At 40.1% G+C, this 18085-nt stretch overlaps 1 protein-coding gene across 5 annotated transcripts in view; it reads left to right on the forward strand.

Moving 5' to 3' along the window:
• The first annotated feature begins 11813 nt into the window (after positions 1–11813).
• Positions 11814–18085, forward strand: part of LOC109630055 (protein turtle homolog B-like) — a 62589-nt gene continuing 56317 nt past the window's right edge. For 4 of the 5 annotated variants that reach the window (XR_011244527.1, XM_069534311.1, XM_069534313.1 and 1 more), the window contains exon 1: positions 11814–12121. Coding sequence is in view for 4 of the 5 variants with exons in the window: in XM_069534311.1 (XP_069390412.1) it covers positions 12058–12121 (64 nt within the window). In the remaining variant the exon portion in view is untranslated. The remainder of the gene's footprint in view (positions 12122–18085) is intronic. The other variant, XM_069534312.1, reaches the window with a different exon arrangement.

Consider the following 18085-nt stretch of genomic DNA (forward strand, 5'->3'; position numbering starts at 1 on the left):
TCTGTAAGTAGGACTTCACAGCTGGAAACAAAGTGACCCTACTGTGATCCAATTAATGACATTTTCTTTCTCATTCTATTATATATCTGTATACTGTTTGTAACTGTAGCTGCTGGGATTCCTGCAAATGAACAGCAGGTGGCAGTGTAAAACCAGACATTATTGCAGCTGTCAAAATATTAGACATCCAAATAAAAGCACCATCTTATTTTAATGTATGGATTATTATGATTTGTTTATCATTGATCATTAGATTGTTGGGGTGAAATTGAAAGGTTAGATGAGGGATTACATGCAATTCTAATTATTCGTCATATAGAACATGTCTATGTCACAGTCACCTTAACTCTCAGCCCTCTGAAAACAACCCTCTGAACCACCCTTTTAATTGTCAAAATAAATGTGTGCGATGAATTCGTTGCAGTTTTACAATATACCTGCACCATCCCACCATCCTGCTTGCCTGTTGCAGTGTGAGTAGAATATGTTGCTAGGCAATCATTCCTGTGTTGCAAGGTCCCTACTGCTGGCCACCCTTCGCTGCATCTCTTTGAAAACTCTACATTTCTATTGTTTCACAGATGCAGTGACACAAGAACTAAATATCCTTGTTTGTAATGTGTCTTGTCTGCGAATAGACTTTCCTGGGATAACATTTCATTGTATGGAAGAGGGGAAAAATCTAGTCAGTCTGAAGTTTACAGAGTGAATCTACTGGATATAGGCCCAGGAGCGACAAGAGGTTAAGGTGCCTTTGTCATAAGTGACTGTTTTTAGGTGGAAAGTCTGTTAAATGACGACAAAAAGAAAGGTAACAACCAAAATGACCACAAAACAAAGATGACAACAAAGAGACACAAAACCAAAAAAAAAAAGATACAAATTGATCACAAAAAGACGTACATATGGAATGACTAAAACTATTTCGACACACAAAACCACAGAGACCAAGAAAATGACCACAAAAAGAACCAATAGTGTGATTCAGCTTGTTCATATTCAGTCAATTGAGGTACATTTCTGATTCATCACAGTGACTCATATTGGTATATATTTATCGCAACATTTCCTGTGGAACGTATTCGCACTAAGCGACAGCGGTTTGTATTCTGCCTCCCTGCATCATTTACACTGTGAATGTATATATTTCATGATATGACTAATACACTACAGCTACTTTTTTAATCCATTCATTTATTCAGTCTCTAACAGCCACGATGTTCCTGTAAGCTTGACAGACAGATCTAACACCAAACATCTATCTAAGGTGCTGGAAGAAGCACAGGATATTAAAGCATATCAGCCAAATAAAAAGAAACCTGCGGTGAAATGAAACAGTAAATTTCTTTCATAGAATAGATTAAAAAATGATGAATATTTAAAACGTAACAGAGAGTGTCCCTGCATTTCTTAATCATCAATTTAATTAACCTTGATAGTGCGGAATTTGGACAAAAAAAAGGTCAGAATATACACAAGACTGATTATACTTAAAATACCAACATTTTTTTATTTTCCTTCAAAAGTAATATTTAAATCTTTTGGCTTTTGTATTTGAAATAAAATCAAATAAAAGACATTGGTTCCTGAAATGTAAATACTTTGAAAAAACTACACAAATTAATTTCCTCCTCTCAAATTGCATACTCCAGTCATGTGAATCCTACCTTCATACCTTGGGTTTACTGATTTTTATTAGAGTTAAAACAGAATACAGAGCAAGATATCCACAGCAAATTGGTAAATTAGTGTTTGGTTTAGTAGAATTAGGCAATGCACTGAACACTGAACATAATTTCATATCTCAGTGCAAACACTGGGAGAGAGTTGTCACTGTAGATGTTTAATGCATCATTATAAACCTATTACAGGACAGTGGAGCAGAGAGCAGCCATGGCTCAGGAGACAGAGCGGGTCGTTCACTAATCGGAGGGTGGATCCCCAGCTCCTCCGCACTGCATGTGGAAGTGTCCTTGGGCAAGACACTGAACCTCAGACCAGTGATTAGTACATGTTGATGTGAGCGACTGTTTCACATCGTCTCTTCATGCACAGGTTGGAGAGATAATGGCAACCCAAGTCTAAAGTGTTTCAAAGAAATGCTAATGTTCACTATTAAGTGGCTGCATGTTGGTCATAATTGTCCCAGTTCCTTTGATGGATATTCTTACGGCTGAGTAACCTTCTGTGAGTGTCAGAAATCTGCTCTTTTAAGATTCTCACATGCTCCCATCCCCCTTCCTGCAGTTGTGATTAGTGAGCTTATGAAGCAAGATCATTTTCTCCTCTTAATACTTCTGATATTATTGTTCTTCCACTAACTGTAGTTTAAGCGTATTTAAGATATCATCTGAATTTAAACTTCAAACTGTAAAAGACTGCTCATGATGTCTGTGCTATTTTTCTTTAATCTTATTTTTTCATTCTATATACTGGAGATTTCAGCTGGCACACTTTCTGCTGTGGATTTCATTTAAAAGCTGCAGCCGGTGGTGTTGGCGGAGCTTCTCAGAACAGGAGTGGGACTTACAGAAGCATCCTGGGGTTCAGATAGAGAGGGAGCTCAAAGTCCCAGACATCAGTTGGAGAAGGGAGGAAAAAGTTTCACATCCGGGTGACAGTGTGACTTAAATGTGTCTGTTAAAGTGTGTATATTTTAAAACCACACTCTCAGTTTGGCTTTACAGTAAGTCAAAGGACAAACCTTAACCCAAGCACAGGGTTGGCTTATTTCACCCAAAAATAGAAAAATAGAAAAGAATGAAAAATAAGCTAATTAAGTAAAAAACTGGGCCCTTTGAAAGAAAAACTCTTTAAAAAAAACACTGTTTACAAACCACTACATTAACTCAAACACCTGACCTAACAAATGAGACAAAATGGAGACATATACCATGGCTGATGAGACCATTATGAAACAATAAGGGGGGAAACAAAATAGACAACATATAAAACGTCACCAAAGAACCCCTATCCCCCCCCATGCTGGTAAAGCACTTGGACTTGTCCACTGCATTTAAACAGGCTCCACCCTAAGACACATGTTTGGCCAAACCAGGAAGTGACGAGTGATTCAGCAGATAAAGGTAAATCAAAGACACAGAAAGATGAATTTATTCAGCTAATAAGGACAAAACAGTGTAAACCATCATTCACAATAGAATGTAGCACTAAACAAGATTTTTACCAACAGTGCTTGTGACTGCAATGAAAATAACAAAACCTGTGATACTGAGTAGTAAGTGAGAGCGTACACCTGAATTGAATCCATTTTAATGTGTGCGGAGACAGTGAATTTTACCATTTATTTAAATTGTATGTCCTTCCAAATGTACAGTTAGTATAAATGATTTATCTTGATTTTTAAAGCATCACTCGACTGGGACCTACATGAATATCCTGTTTAACCATTAGAAAAATGAAATAATATATCCCGAACTAAACTTTGTCTTTTCAACTGCTGTGCTTGTTTTAACTGAGAGTGGACCTCTCAAACACTATCATCTCTTTGTGTAATTCAAATGAACATTTAATGTGTTTATTGCCAAACTGAGGCACTTGTTGCAATGATCTAACACAGCGTAGATGCAAATATTATCAACCATGACTTTTGTCGTGAGTTGTGTAGCTTTACAGGGATCTAACAAAACGGGCTGCCCTCAGAGCTGAGGCTTTCCCACCGGCGACGGCACATTCATTAATCTGCCGCCTGTAGCACTCACAGACTTCTTGGACTATGTTAGCAGCCCTTAGAGAGAGAGAATCTTTTAAGTTAGTTTTTAACCTTTAACCGCTCTGTCCTGTCGGGTTGCTACCGTATGAGCACCGAGGTGTACAGACACAGAAAGGGGAGAGGGGCGGAGACGGCCCTCATATATGATATTCTCCAATGGCCTCTGTGAGTCAACCCAGACGGCTTCACAGGTCCGTCTCCGGGGTGGACGTCTGAACCGCTCACAGACTGTTCCTGGTAATCTCCAATTTAGAAGAAGACTGTATAAACACCCCGCCTAAAGGCCCCTTAACAGCTATGAAAAAGCTTATACTGGACCCGAACTTCCCTTATGTGTGCTTGTTGCGTTGCCACAGAAGAATCAACTACAGATGGTTCTAATGAACGACAGCTTTTATTAAAAAAAATTATAATATTAAACAATAAAACATATTTTAAATGTTTTACATAATTAATCTAAGGGGTCTATTAATCGAAGGGTGTTACCTGACCATTTGCCTCATGCTCAAATGCTTAACCAGCTTGTGATTTGACACCTTAAAAGGCGAGTAGCTTCTAGCCTCCTATGGTATAAGTAGCCTATTTACTTATGTTCGAGATCGGAAAGTTTCCCTCTCCAGAGTTGCACTGGCTCATCCAGCTAGGCCAATGGTACTCTGAAGGGTGTAACCGCAGCATCAAGAGACATAAGTAAGATCGCTGTAAAGTGGTCAGCTTCCACTGCCAGTTCACCTTGTGTCGGGCAGCAACCTACGAGCAAGTCAGCGAGAGCGTGTTATGTTCTAAGTCCTCACCTCTTGTGCTGGAGCAAAGACTTTGGCATCTCTAGCTCGAGAGCCGAGGTAATGAACATTAGCATTACGCATCCATTGGAGTCTGTGGCTGAGACTCTCGATCCAGTTGAGGCAGCTGTTTTTATACTGTGCTGCGTTAAAACCAGGCTCTGTGGTTTTAGGGGAATTCCAGTTAAAGAACCGGTTAGAACCAGCTCTCATTTACAGGGCATACAACCTTTATACTTCTTTTTGGACTCTAGATACCCTCACTAACCATGGGCCCCCTCCCTTCCCTGTGCTGCAATAGCAGAGAGATGTCCGTTTTTTATGGGCCTTAAGTATAACTGTGAGGGACTTGTTCAGTAACAACTTTTACTTTTGGACTCCCTTTTTTCAACATTAAAAATAAGTACATAATAGCAATTACTTAGCAACAACAAGAAGGAATAAAAGACAGCAAAAGGGGTTATGATATAATGATAAATGAGATTGTAGGAATATTCAAAACAAAACATTTGATAAAATTATTAAATGCGATAAACAGATGGATTAAAAATGATTGAATGATTGAGTATTAAGTGAGCTAATAATTCACGTGAATAAATAATAAAAAAAATAAACATATGCTTCTTCTTTGCCCTTTGTTTCTCTATTATCATAACACACACACTTATGAGCCTCAATCCACTTGTCTTCACATAAGGATGGGAACCTTCATCAATTCCAGGATTTACACACAAACACATGATTATGCACTCTATTATCTTAAAGTAAAACTTTAAATGAAAACAAACTTTCATACTTAATCATAAATGAATAAGAAAGCTCAATCTTTAGAAGTTGACTGTAAATAAATGCATTTCATACCATTTGGTTTTCCTCCTTTAGTTTTTGGTCTTTATAGCTTTGATTTCTATTCATATGAAGTAAACGTGTACCATATGATAATTAAAGAAGGTCCTGAGACCAACCCAATCTATGTGGTAACAGAAAAATGACTAAACAAATAAAACATTTGCACATAATGCAAAGACCGATTGACCACAATGCTGCAAGATGATTAATAGCATGGGAAAGAACTTTTCTCTTTACTCTTGAGAAATCCTGGATGGGTTCACCTACTCAGAGTAAACAGATGAGGATTGATAAAAATAGACATAGTGTTTTCTATGGATTTCTATGAACCAGGAAGGTTTGGCAACCAGTGATGTCATCTGCAGCACCAATATATTAGTACTCTCCTCATCAGCAGCAAGAGGTTAGTGTGCTTTTGTCTTGTTTTAAGACAAGTCATCAACATATATAGAATGCATAGAATTATACTGTACATGGATGATATGCAAGGGATTGTTATGCATTCTGTCAATCCTATGTACCCACATCAGTTTTCTCTATATGAATCCCAAATCTTGATAAACCTGTGTCCCTGCTGTTCTGTTTTTTAGTTATTTTTTCCCCAAATACTATTAAATCTGAGTAGAATAGCCATCTGTCTTTGCAGAAACCAACAGGCAAAATTAATTGAATGTAACAGCAGTGACTAATCAATTATGATGTTGCAGAAGTTTGATTAAATCAGTAACTAAAGCTGTCTGATAAATGTTGTGTGGTAGAAAGTACAACCGTTCCCCCTGATATGTAGTGGAGTACTTATATTTGAGTAAGTGTGCATATAGTTACTTTCCACCACAGTTGTGAGAATCGGTCAAATCTTCTCGGCTACAGTAGTTTTCCATCATTTGGCTTTCAGTCGGAATCAGTCTGCGTTGCCAGGCGCTGCACAAGTGTCTTTATTGGTTGCAGCGGGATTAACTTTCTGAAAGTAATCTCAAGTCGAAAAACAATAAGTGACTTTTAAATCCCTCTTCCTTTCCCTCACAAACACATGTACAGATGCTCCCCTCAGCCACAGCAGCATAAGGTCTTTATTCTCTTTCACTGAAGAGATGCCATCACCCACAGTGAAGTTCATCACAATCACTGAGGCTAAATGATATACGATGCTGTGCTTATCGAGAGTCAGGCATTAGCAGCTCAGCTCAATTAACACTGTGGTATTAATAGATTTCACAAGTAAACTGAGAGATGACATGAGGCACAGGGAGAAACAATATTTAGAGACCTGGTGATGTCAGTGTGATAACAGGAGCAGCCGGCTTTAAATTAAGATTTTTCTTTTAATTTTCCACACGCGACTGTGTTTTAGCCAGGAACATAAACGACTGGGCGTATTTTAATTACACTAACCACTGAGTTTTTATTGAACATTTAATCTCATATCATTAAAGTCTAACAGCAAATAAAGGCAGGGACTAAAACATTAGATTAGGTTTAAGCATAAAGGGAACTAAGAAAAGAGAAAATACTTTACTAAAGAGCCAATATTAAGTGTAGAATTTACAAGTGGTCAGTGTGGTGGGAATTTGCATTTAATTCCCTGGTGAGGAAATAAACAATTTCACTGAATAATTGTAATCAAAGCATTTCACACTGATCAAAGCAGAATTACAGAGTATACTGAACACAAACAAAGTTACAGTATTACTATTTGGTCAAATAAGGACAGAGTTCTTAAAGCCACGGCAGGCTCAAGAATCAGACAAATGTCTCTTCTGATAAGTTGCCTTTTCTACACATAGGAACACACAGCTGTCCTCAGTCACATCACCATCGATCCATGATCATGCATCCTGCAACCTGCTGCATGGAGGGAAAGGTGGACATTGATATATCTTTTCAAACAGTTCACTGGTTTATCCAACTCACAAATCACAAACATTCCCATGTATTATACCTAAGCAATCATTCCTAGCAGAGCTTTATGTTGATTCAGGCTATTTGAACTGACCTCACTGAGAGTATTCATACAGTTAGATCTAAAAATGTCCATTACAGTCAGCTTGTGACAAATGATCAGCTTGTGACACATGGGAAATTCTCACTCAGGTCAATGAAGTTATATACAGCATATAGGATTTCCAAAGGGATAATCAATACCCTGTTGTTCTGTATAAAACCCACAACAAAGATCCACAATAATATCAATGGCATTTAAAATGAAATAAAATGTCATTTTGTCAAATATCAACAGTGCATATTGCTGCAAAAAACCCATCTACAACTGAAAGGCCATGGTTCATCTCTTGTCTCAAACACTGCTGACCGTTACTGGTCAAAATCATGAATGCTACTGACATGAAGTGTGAGAAATAAGGACATGCAGAGTTTCTAAAACACCATAAACAGACATGTTTATGATGCCTGGTTGAAGGCAGGTCAGTCCGCTGATGCTGGATGAGGCCCTCAGTGTACACATCCATACGTCTCTGTCACTAAAGCATGTGAGTCTGGAAGCTTTTGGGTTCAGGCCTAGTCACACAAATGTATGGGTTTACAGTACATGGGATAAAGGAACAATGACAAAAAAATGTGTTTGATTCTTTTGAATGAAAACCTTCCTTTTACTTTTCCATTTTTCTTCTCAAGAGAAGATAAAATAAAAACCTTTACCACTGCTGAGATTAAAACGCTGCCTGGTCCCCCTGGACAATGACCCTAAAAATAAACCAGTGTGCTGCCCTCACAGATGAAAATATATAGATTTGTCTTGGTATTATTTTTGCACTAGATGGGTTATAAGCGTACCTTGCCAAAAAGGAAAAGTTTAACCTTTTACCTGTATTCAGGTAAAAGTACTTAAAAATAAAAGTTAAAATATACCATTACAAGTACATTCAAATGTAATGTCATATAGTGCGATCTAATATATTTTCATATAGTTATATTATGCCATCACATGTTCTCAATACAGTCACTTTAATGTTTTGTCATATCGTTGTGCTGCATCGTCTCTATTTTTAATTCCTTGTGTACACATATTTATACTTGCATCTTTATATTTTTACCTATTTTCACTGTCTACTTAGTTTTTACTGTGTTATCAATTAGAAATCTACAGGCTCGCTCCACTCAAACGTTTATTGCAGTTGTACAATGAAAATAAAAATCTCTTAACAAAAGTAAGAAAAGTAAAAGTACTTGATGCAAGAAGTGACTGAACAATAGTCAGAGCCGATCCTCCTGAGAGCTATCAAGAAAAATCTGAGAGGTCACGAAATGATTCATGGGTAAGATAAGAAGAAAAAACATCTCACTTTGGTGGAACTGAAAACAACTCATAGACTTCTGAAATGAAGCTATAAGAAAATACACTTTCTGGATTAGTGAAGTACAATTTAAAGTTTGACCTTTCTTGAGGAAATCAAGTCACCTTCCTCTGCTGCTTTCAGTTAATGTCTGCAACAGCTTTAAACATCAAGAGTGAAATTGAAAGAGCGTCCATTATTGAGAATATCCTTTTGCTGATCAGTGAGAGGCTGCAAGTCTGGCTGCAACATCCCTGTGAAAGTCGAATAAAAAATGTGAACCTTACATTTAACAAGGGATATTAGAGTTTTCAGCAGAAAATAATCCTCAGGTAGTTTTTCAGGGCAGCAACACAAGTCCCTGTTGTATTTGAATTTAGAACCATTTCATGTTCCCGCTCTGCCCTTTGGTGAGAGCCATCCCCAGCCTCCACTGGCACGTCATGTTGCATAAGAGATTATCTTAACTGTTCTTATCTCTTCTCTGTCGTGGTTTGTAGGAAATCAAATTTTTCAAATCTCTCCTGTGGCTTCATGGAGCAAATTAGTGTGTGTGTGTGTGTGTGTGTGTGTGTGTGTGTGTGTGTGTGTGTGTGTGTGTGTGTGTGTGTGTGTGTGTGTGTGTGTGTGTGTGTGTGTGTGTGTGTGTGTGTGTGTGTGTGTGTATAAAGAGGCTTTGTGCAACTGAACATACAGATACAGTACGTCCTGCTGTTGTGTCAGCATGTGTGTGGGTGAAGGTTTGAAGGAGGTGTGTTGGTAATGTGACCTTGTTTTAGATGCAACAGTCAGAGCAAAGTAATGCACACCTCCACTAACAGTTACTGTGACAATCTCTGACAGATGCTCCTCCTTCCAAACGTCTTGGTCACTGATGTTAAACAGCTCCTCTGTGCAGCCCTCGCTGCAGAGGAGTTTAACATCTGAAAGCATCCATTCCACCTGTTTGGTCAAACAGCAGCATGACTAAACAAGGACTCCCTGCTGCTGCACGGCTATTGATGATCAGGATTCAAAACTTATGACTCACAGCTTGAGTTAATAATGCCATTGAGTTTGCTGCAGGGTGAAGGTCTCCCTGTAGTCATGCTAATCTCTTACTAGAGAGATGTCCATGTTCTCTGCAGCATCCAACACTGGCTCTGATATCTTTACCTGTTTACACTGGGACACACACAGAGCTGTATGTATGTATGTATGTATGTATCTACAGTGTGTACAGTATGTGTGTACAATATGTATGTACAGTGTGTAGGTATGTATATGTATGTGCAGTATGTATGTATGTATATGTGTGTGTGTGTGTATGTATGTATGTATGTATGTATGTATGTACAGTATGTATGTATGTATATGTGTGTATGTATGTATGTATGTATGTACGGTATGTGTGTATGTACAGTATGTATGTACAGTGTGTACAGTATGTATGTATGTATGTATGTATGTATGTACAGTAATTATGTATGTGTATGTACAGTATGTATGTATGTATGTATGTATGTATGTATGTATGTACAGTATGTATGTATGCATGTATGTATGTATGTATGCATGTATGCTGTGCAGCTGTGAGGGTGGAGCTCAAAGAACCAAACAGCATCAGTCAGCTGCTCTGATGGAGCTGTAATGATTTTACAGTAGTTCTGAAGCTTTTGGCTTCAAATGTTTTACAGAGACACCATGCTAACTTTCGTGAGTTGAATCATATTTTATGAACTGGATGTAAACCTGTAGTGGCCCATGTTGGAAATGGTGAATACGGCCCAAATAGCACAAACCAGATTTGAGCCCCCTTTGGTTGACATGCGGTATGGTTATGGTTTACTCGTGGACCAGATCTGGCAAACATGAGTGGACCAAGTGCCAACATTACACACAGTCAGTGTGACAGTGGGCCAAACCTGGGCCAGCAGACTTTTTCTGTGTGGAGTAGAGTTCAGAGATTTGAACCCTTAAATTCGATCCGGTGACACATGATACGCCGTCGCATATATACTGAGACACTTAATGCAGTGTTTGTGCCACCCCATCTGTGTGTAACATGCACAGGCCCTGATGTGATGACTTAATTTGAGTGCACATGAGGGGTGAATGGTTGAGGGGCCAGGCTGTATGCAACTCTTCTCAGACATAGGGGTGACGTCCTTTTCGAAAATTGTCTAAAACCCACTGAGCTGGTTGGAAAATAGTGATTCAAACGTTGAAATGTGTCATGAGAGTATTACTCAGCAGGATTTTACTGCAGGAATTAAACGCCCTGCATAAGAAAATGGAGAATGTCTTTGATTTTTAAGTCTTTGATTCCAGACAGGAATAGCCTATGTCAGGCTCCAAAAAAGGAAGGGAGGGGGGAGACAGACAGACACAAAAAAATGTGACAAAATCTGCAGGGGAAAAAAAAGAGATGTACAAAATGTGGTGCTGAGCAGCAGCCGGTGTGAGCGTTGCGATGTGAGCTGATGTGGAGCAGCCAGAGGCGCACAGGCGTAATGCATCCTCTGTGGTCATGCATGTAGAAAACAGAGGGAGGGAGTCTGAGGCAGCCTTATCACTGGTGCCCATGTGTGCGCGGCGTGGCGGAGCTGCATCCGTGCGCTCTCGGCCGTCGAGGAAAAAAGAAACCCACACACACAGGCGAACGGTTTTGTATCTGTCGCCACACCCATCACATAAAACCAGACACTGAGGTGGAGAGGAGGGGGGGGGAGAAAAGAAGCGTTTTATGGCGGTGACAGCGACATGACAACAGCCGAGGGCTATGGATGAGCGACAGATGAGTCACTCGCATCCACCAGCTTCGCCCCTCGTTCATAAAGCTGCGGCACAAAGAGGCGCACGGTGCCAACGCTGATACGACGAGCGGCGCAAAGGCCCGTGTGGATGAATGGATGACGGGCGGTGATGGTGCACGCGGGGCCAGTTTAGGAGAGGTGCTTAAAGACGTGGACGCGGCTGTTCTGTCAATGCGCATGATACTGCGGCTCCACTACTACGGCACGCTCCAACTCACCTTGAGTGTGCGCACGGGGCCGCGCGCCTGTCATTCCGGGTGCGCGGCTGTGCGCAGAGCCAATGCGCAGCTCCAAAGACTCAATCGGCAGCCAATCGGACGGCGGCGAGGGGGCGGGCCTGTGGCTGCGTCCTCACACTTGGTTTCACTATGCGCTCGTAAAAACGGCTCCGTCTACTACAAGCGCGGCGGTGCAGGTGCTCTGTCTCTTCGGGAGAGGATGCGGATGGAAGGACGGGGGAGGGAAGGGATGAAGGGACGCGCCACGAGGAAAGAGAGCAGGATATGAAAAGGGGGATCGTGCCGAGAGACCGCGAGGTGCAAGGTCGAATATGAGAGATTGGTTGAACGGGGCACTTTGCGTGGTAATAGCTGGTCGGCAATAGTACTATGATTTGGTATGTGGCCACTCTGATAGCAAGTGTATTCAGCACCAGAGGAACGGCCGCTCAAGGTGAGTTGAAGTGCAGAATATGTGGTGCCGCACATTGCATATGATCCGATGTCTGCGTGTGCGCCTGCTGCAGCTTTTCCCTAATCGCACCGTGTTTTTTTTTTTATTGTATGTCAGGTCACATAGAGTGTGGAGCTATTTCATTCTAACACAGACTCTCCCATGTGTCACGTGAAAGTTCATCCCCGGTTTAATCACCACAGGGAAACAATTGTCTAATGCTTGGTGCATGTGCATGATGATATCTGCTGCTGCACATGCCACTGGTAGAAACCCTGGAGTCCACAGTGATTGACCATGGCAGAGAGAGGCTGATTGATTCTGTCTGTGGGTTCAGGGCCTGTGATTTCTGATTTGAAACACGCAGAGTAAATGGGAGAATAATGTCCCTGCATGCAGCTAAGTGGGGAAATGTGTGCATTGTATCATAGCAAGCGGTTCCACTTGGGCTCTCCAGAGAGGGGTGTGACCGTCTCAGCCCTCAAGATGGAAAAGTAACTAAATAATGCATCACGTGTCAGATAAAATGCACTCCTGGATTTGATCGAGCCCACTACTACATGCATGGGATCCATGTGCTGAATCTCCACACTGCACATGCATAGGGCCACAGTGCTGAGTGTGTGATCCTCTGAGCAGCACATAAGCTGCAAGGCTCGTCTGGCGCTGATCTAAGTGCTTCATAAACTAGTCATTCTTGGAACCTGCAAACTGCACAATATCCCTTTTGTTCTTGTTTTTCCTCCTTAGCACTCTGCATTGACCCATGTACTTACTTAACCTTGCTCTTCCACTCATGTCCAGATGAGGGAGACATGTGCCAAGCTGTCGCCTGGTAACTGATCCCAATGACCCCACATACCCAGTCAGAACTGGTCTGCCCACAGGTCTGGCTCCTCCTGTGATGACAGACCCACAGGAGGCGATGAGCACAGTGTGAAAACTTCCCCTTTGAAAACCATATTTAAGAAAAATGTTTAATTTATGAGCCGAGGACGTCTCAGCGGTGTCACTGCTTAAATTTTATCTCCATTTTATGAAGGCGTGAACGTGGCTCAATATCGATTCGTAGGTGTTGTCTGGTATCTGCATTGCTCTGGAGGTGATTTACTTTAAGACTACAGGCTGCACCAGAGAGTCACACATTACAATGTACTAAAAATGAGAGCTGGTTCACTTCTTCTATTGCACTGTCCCAGAGTATAGTGGCTGATCTTTGTCTGGCGCTGCACAGAACCTCTGAAACACATGTTAACACAAACTGTGACTTGTTATCACCCCTTGTTGCTCATGATGTAGACAACACAGCAATCTGTCTGCTTTCTTGACAATGTGTGAAGTCATACTTTTTGGGTAGCTTCATATGTTAATTCAGACAGACATATGTAAAGTTGACTAGTGGCTAGAAAATATGTCATTGTCATACTTACGTTTTGTGTAGTTTGACTTTTGGAAAATATGTTTTAAATAAAGCAGATTTGTGCATTTTTGCTGAGAATTAGATTGACACCACACAGTTAGCTTAGCTTAGCACAGAGACTGAAAACAAAGGGAAACAGCTAGCCTGGTTCTGTCCAATTGTACAAACATCTACCTATAGAATGACATCTTCTGGATTAAACATAATTTTGACCAATACAAAAACTGAAATTCATTAATAATCCATTTTATTTGCACGGGGTCTAACATGTTATGTTACTACACCCGTATTTTTTTTAAGTTTTTATACACGTTAAAGTACAACATGTTCATTTGTGAGTTTTAAAGTGGGAGGTTAATAAGTTTTCTGTTGTTGGGTAGCTCAGTCCCTCCCTGCTCCCATTCTTTGTGCTAAGCTAAGCTAACTGGCTCCATTTTCAAACATCTTTTCAGATTTGACCCAACATGTTTACCTAATTCTTTAAGTAATGAAAATTACACAAGCTTCTATGTGCTTACTCTGATATGAAGCTACAAATCATATACTTTCCCATTGGATACCATAGACTGGTGATATCAGCCCTCTCCATTGAGGGATATAGGCAATAATATATACCAAGAAACTGGTGGTCCACACTTGACCCTACAGTTTATCCAATAGAAAAAAAAACGTGGAAATAACTTCTGAAAATCCAAATTCTGTCCCTTTTGGGAGATATAGAGCAGATTTTTAGGTACCAACAGACTGGAAACAGATGGTTAAAAACTAATATGCTCCAAACCAACAAAAGAAAAGTAGGATTGTTGCAGCTCAGTGGGACCGAGATTTGGCTCCTTTCTCATGAGTGGTATTTTGTTATGTTTGCACTTTGCTGCGGCACAAACAAAGGACCAATGAGTCTACAGCAAAATGAAGACATGACATCTTTAATTTCCTGCAGAACATTTTAAAACTGCTCATGTGAAATAATTAGTCTCTGTCCATATTTGCATATAATACTGACTTAGATGTGAGGCTGGATATATACAGTTTATTATGAAACTACATAATCAGTTTGTAGATTACTGTCGAAATCAAATTGTAGTTGAAAGTTGTAAACACAAACTCACAAGAAATTGTGTAAAAGGTTCCATTTAGATTTAAATTCACACTGGACAGAACTTCATGATCTTAAAGTCGGAAACTGGTTTAATTGAAAACTTTATAAAACAAGAAAACAGCACAAATGTCATGATATTATTTCTTGAGGGTTTTAAGACCCTTGAATTAGTAATCAAACAGCTTTATTACTTAAATGATTGGATTTGGATGTAAAAACGTAAAAAGAAAAGCTTTTGTACAACATACTTGCAGGACCCTTCTTTTTACAACCAGTCAGTGATTTGCACAGGATTGCTCAGGTATGAACAATCAGTCACAGTAAATGGTGGTCAAAGAAGTTTTCTTGTGCCAAGTGCCCATTGGGGAGGCAGCATATGGTCAGGGAGACGGGGGGTTAGTTCAACAAAGTCAATGGTGACTTGGCAACCAATCAAGGTGAAGCAAGAGGGACGCTGATGGCAATATAGAAGTAATTAAATGTCATTGGCAAGTGTTGAGCAGTGGTATATTTGAAGGACTATTTTCAGCCTGAGTCACTGATGACAGACTGACTCTCCTCTCCGGTCCTGAGCTGGGACTTGGCATTTTTTAAGCGTTTGTTGAACTGGCTGTTGGCCAGATGATATTCATCTGTAATTCCCTACTTGTGTGATGGCTCCTTGATGTGGCACACGATCTAGAATCTCCCTCGTGAACCGTGCATTGGCACACTTGTTCTTGTCACGGGTTTCTTCTGAAGGCCCGTTTCTTCAAAGACAGAGACGTATAGGAGCAGACAGGATTTGTGGAGGTGTCAGAACTGTCACTCATGTATCTGGGGCCTCCCAGTAGTGCTGAGGCGATGTCTGAAAGCGCTCCCACTGTCTCTGCGTGTCCAGTTTCAGATTGGCTGGGCTGTCTTCAGTTTTTGTCAGGATGTTGAAACTGTCTGGGACATTGTTCAACGCTGCGTTTCCATGATTTGACAGCAGTGTTTTAATTTGTCTGACATCCATTGTGTTTCAAAGTCTTTTTTCTTTACACGTTGTCTTCACCACAGTCGAAAATCAGAATTCAAACCTCATAAAACTATACGAAAAGAATAGAAATGTCATTTTTTTAAATTTTAATTTCTATTTGAATATGTCTGATATTTCTGCATCTTATGCAGCAATTCATGTGAATAGGTTGTACTATAAGAATTAAGGTCGTCCCTGAGAACCTTTGCAGTATAATAGTCAGTTCAGTCGGTTTATTTAAAAGCAAACAAAGCTTCAAATGACCAAATAATAGATTTATTTTTGGCTCAGTAAAGTTATGCATTTGATTTGCTGCAGTTTTCTTTCTTGTTTTCCTCTCTAGCGCACAAGTGGGAGAGCATGTTTTAGTTTTGATGGACTTGCTCTGAGGCTGACACTAGTTTACACTCACTGTGTGTAATTTGTATAACAGTAACAGTTTTGCAGATGTGCAAAGAAAATCAGAGTAGGATGTGATGCTCTACAAATGCAAAACCTCTCATCCTTAACATTGTTTTGGTTCTAAAAAATACTATGATTTATCGATCATCATAATATCATCTGGTTATTTTATATACGTTCATTTATTCATGGAATAGACGTTGCTGCCTTAGTTGATACATGAATGTAGTGGAGGGAGAAGTGCAGTGTTGTAGTTGCATCTGTAGATAAAGAAGTATCAATAAGAAGAATATGGAAAAACTTGAACAAACCCTGCCAAGTAGGTTAAATTTAATTTGCTACTTTCCACCTCTGACTGTGTCATTGGTTAAAGGACAGGAAAGATCATCTCAACAGTATTCAAGTCTTTGGTTCACTTGAGCTTTAAGAACCAAGACGTCCTCAGCAGCATGATGCAAACAGCCCTAACTGCTTTTGATAAAACTCCATCAGCCGAACTAACCCGTTTCTTTAAGTGTCAATACAGTGAAGTCACTCCATCTTTTTCATTAATCATCTACATTTTCAGCAGCATTGTGTCATTACTGTTTTTACATCTCACATTTTCTCAGCTTTGTCTTTTAAACATATTTGCCTGACTGAAGCTCAACTTCATCTCTCCTACTCTACTCATTTTTCTCCGTGTCGTGCTACAGTCATGAGAGTGAAGCTTAGAAAAGAGCTTAGGAGAGAGCGTGTGCTCAAGGGCTGGATGGCAGACTCTCAGCACTGGGCATGAGCCAGCTCTTCCTGGTGATGCCCCCTCCACCCTCCCTCTCCGCTCTCCTCCCTCAGTCCACTCCCAGCAGAGTCTCCTTGCAAACAAACCCTGCAGCATTCTGGGAATGCCAGATCATGCAGCTCTGGTTGGATGGACTAACTCTCTTATCATCTCTTTTGAAACATGTAGTGCTTCTCACAAGTTAAATACACTGTGTTGTTTTGTTGATCCTATACTTACTGGATGCATAGTTAAATTATCTTTGGAGCAAAGACATAAAGTCCATCTGTCCTATTAATGCAGCTGAACGTTATATAAGTACAAACCTGTCTGACCTGTTTTCATTGTAAGTTGAATATCTTTGGGGTCTGACTGGGTGATCGGAATATAACAGGATTTTTGAAGATAGGTCTCAGACTGGGACGAAAGAAGACTGATCGTAAAGATGATATAATTATTTGTTTGCTTGTTTGAATGCTGCAATACATTATATTGCAATTCCATTTTCTTAACAAGTGACTGCTCAGTGTTGTACTGCCTTAAAAAGTAAGGTAAGGTGGAGGTTGGGTAAATGTTTTATTTCTTAAAACGGTGTCACTTCTGCACAGCAGCACCTTATGTTACAGGTCCTGCAATTTCCTGCAAAGTCTTCTCCTCATTTCCAAGAAATGATCTGGAATTTAGATGTTAATCACAAGGATATTTCTTGGGAAAAAAATGACACAACCAAGCATAATAATTATAAGAGAAAGGAACAATGTGTCACTGTCCAAAGTTGTTAAGTAGGCTAGCTGCTCATTCTTTATTTAATACATTTAATAATAACTAAGGTTTAGTTCATTTCCTTTATAATAAGTTCTGAACTGCACAAGACTTTGTTGGAAATATACTTGGAATTTACAGGTAAATAGCCGCTAACTTATAGGAAAATTAATCTTCTGGTAAATTTGCTGGGAAATATGGGACCTATGCCATCTCACTAGATAGCAGACCTCAACATCAGTTTCTTTTTAAAGTAAATGTGATCTTTGTTAAGCTTAACCGAGAAGTTTCAGTTGCCTAACTAACCTTAAGGGCAACATACGCTGGTAGAACATTTCATGAGGACTTGTTGGACATTGTCGGGGGAGTGGATTAGTTTGTAAAGTGTTGGGGATAAAGTCGCAGACTCCTGATTATACAGGGTTGGGAGTTAGAGATAAGGATATGGACGCTGGTATCGTTGAGAAAAGGCTGATCTGATAATATCGAGGCCCTCCATTAGAGAAGGCAGAGTTGATCTT

The sequence above is a fragment of the Paralichthys olivaceus genome, chromosome 11, assembly GCF_024713975.1.
Source record: "Paralichthys olivaceus isolate ysfri-2021 chromosome 11, ASM2471397v2, whole genome shotgun sequence".
NCBI lineage: Eukaryota > Metazoa > Chordata > Actinopteri > Pleuronectiformes > Paralichthyidae > Paralichthys > Paralichthys olivaceus.